At 40.0% G+C, this 1617-nt stretch overlaps 1 protein-coding gene across 1 annotated transcript; it reads left to right on the plus strand.

Moving 5' to 3' along the window:
- The first annotated feature begins 821 nt into the window (after positions 1-821).
- On the plus strand, positions 822-1617 carry LOC111011977 (uncharacterized). The gene is made up of 2 exons (XM_022285980.1): positions 822-1477; positions 1587-1617. The coding sequence occupies exons 1-2, from the start codon at positions 822-824 to the stop codon at positions 1615-1617; spliced, it is 687 nt and encodes a 228-aa protein (XP_022141672.1).

Consider the following 1617-nt stretch of genomic DNA (forward strand, 5'->3'; position numbering starts at 1 on the left):
TCATTCCATCTTCTTTTCTGTTCTTCCGTTTTCGTTTTCGTTTTCGCCCATTCGATTTACACTCCCTCAATTTCCTCTGTTTCACTCTCTACTAGTCAATATCGTGCTCCGAATCGCTTCCCATATCCGAAACTTCGAGGTTAGAACATTTTATTTAGTATTTGCATCTCTTTTATGGCAAGAAAATAAGTCTTTTTTTACTTATATTTGCGATTTTTTTCGTTATTCGTCCATTAATTCCTTCCATGGTAGCCTATTTAGTATTTTCGGTACTTGTAGGGCTCGAAATCGATGTTTTTTGTTTATGATTTGCGTTTGTGGTTGAAATTTTGATTTAGGGCTTCGGGGTTTCTGTTTTCGGTTGTGTTTGCGTGGGTTTGTGTGGGCTGAACGTTTTCTGCTGCGTTTGTTATCGTTGTGTGAGTTTTCTAGAGTGGAAGAAGGAAGGTTTAATGGGCGCGTTAACGGCCGTGGTTCAACGCAAATTTCATGGGCGTGGTTTTTGGCCGTGGTGAAAATGATTGCTTGACCACGGCTATGAAAAAGAGTACCACGACATTGGTTCTGTCCAAATTCACGGTCGTACCACGGCCATGGTCGTGACCTTGAAATTTGACAGATTAATATCCTTCTTGAATTTGAACTACCTAGGCCATGTTAAGCCCATGAATTTGGACAGATTATGTTGTTTTTGGGTTTTCATCTGTTCTTTTCTATGTTTGAGTTTTCATTCATTCCTTTCATCTGTTCCTTTCATCTGTTCCTTTCTTTGCTTGCGTTCTGGCTTGCTGAATAATGTATTTGTATTTCAGGTTTATAAAATGGAGATGGTACCTAAGATTCCTCCCTCTAGCTATCGTTCATCCAATTTGACCTGCCTATCCCATATAGGGAGCACGGTAAAGGCTATTAAGAGTAAACTAACCCCTAGGCAACTTAGTATGTTTAGGAAGACCATTTTCGGCCATTTGCTAGACGTAGAGCTCGTACTTAATGGACCACTTCTACATAACCTGTTGCTTAGGGAGTTGGAGAATAGTAGAGCAGACGTAATTACTATGGACGTGCTTGGTAATAGAGTATCTTTTGGATTTAGTGAATTTTGTCTGATAACGGGCCTGAAAGATAGTAGACGGCCGATTCGTAAGGACACTTCTCCTAAGAGGCTTAGGAAGTTGTACTTTGATGACAAAGTTGATATCTTACTAAGTGAGTTTGAGGCGAGGTATATGGTGATGCAGTTCGAGGATGACATTGATGCAGTCAAGATATCAATGTTATTATTCGTTGAGCTTGTCTTGTTTGGAAAGGATAGGACGTTGAAGTTGGATAATAGCCTCTTAGGAGTCGTGGATGACCTAGAGGTTTGCTGTAATTATGACTGGGCTGAGATGTCTTTCGAGAAGACTATAAAAAGTTTGAAGCGTGTCCTGACGAAGAAGGGGAGAGATGAGAGGCTGAGGAAGACATATAGTCTGTACGGTTACCCCTGGGCATTCCAGGTATTTGCAGTGATTGTTTTAGTTTTAATTTATATTATATCCTATTCATTTTATGTGATGTTGTCATACGTCGTGTTGATACAGGTTTGGGGATACGAAACAATATCCTGTTTGA

Source organism: Momordica charantia, assembly GCF_013281855.1.
Source record: "Momordica charantia cultivar OHB3-1 chromosome 5 unlocalized genomic scaffold, Mcharantia_2.0 BLBB01000005.1, whole genome shotgun sequence".
NCBI classification, from domain to species: Eukaryota; Viridiplantae; Streptophyta; class Magnoliopsida; order Cucurbitales; family Cucurbitaceae; genus Momordica; species Momordica charantia.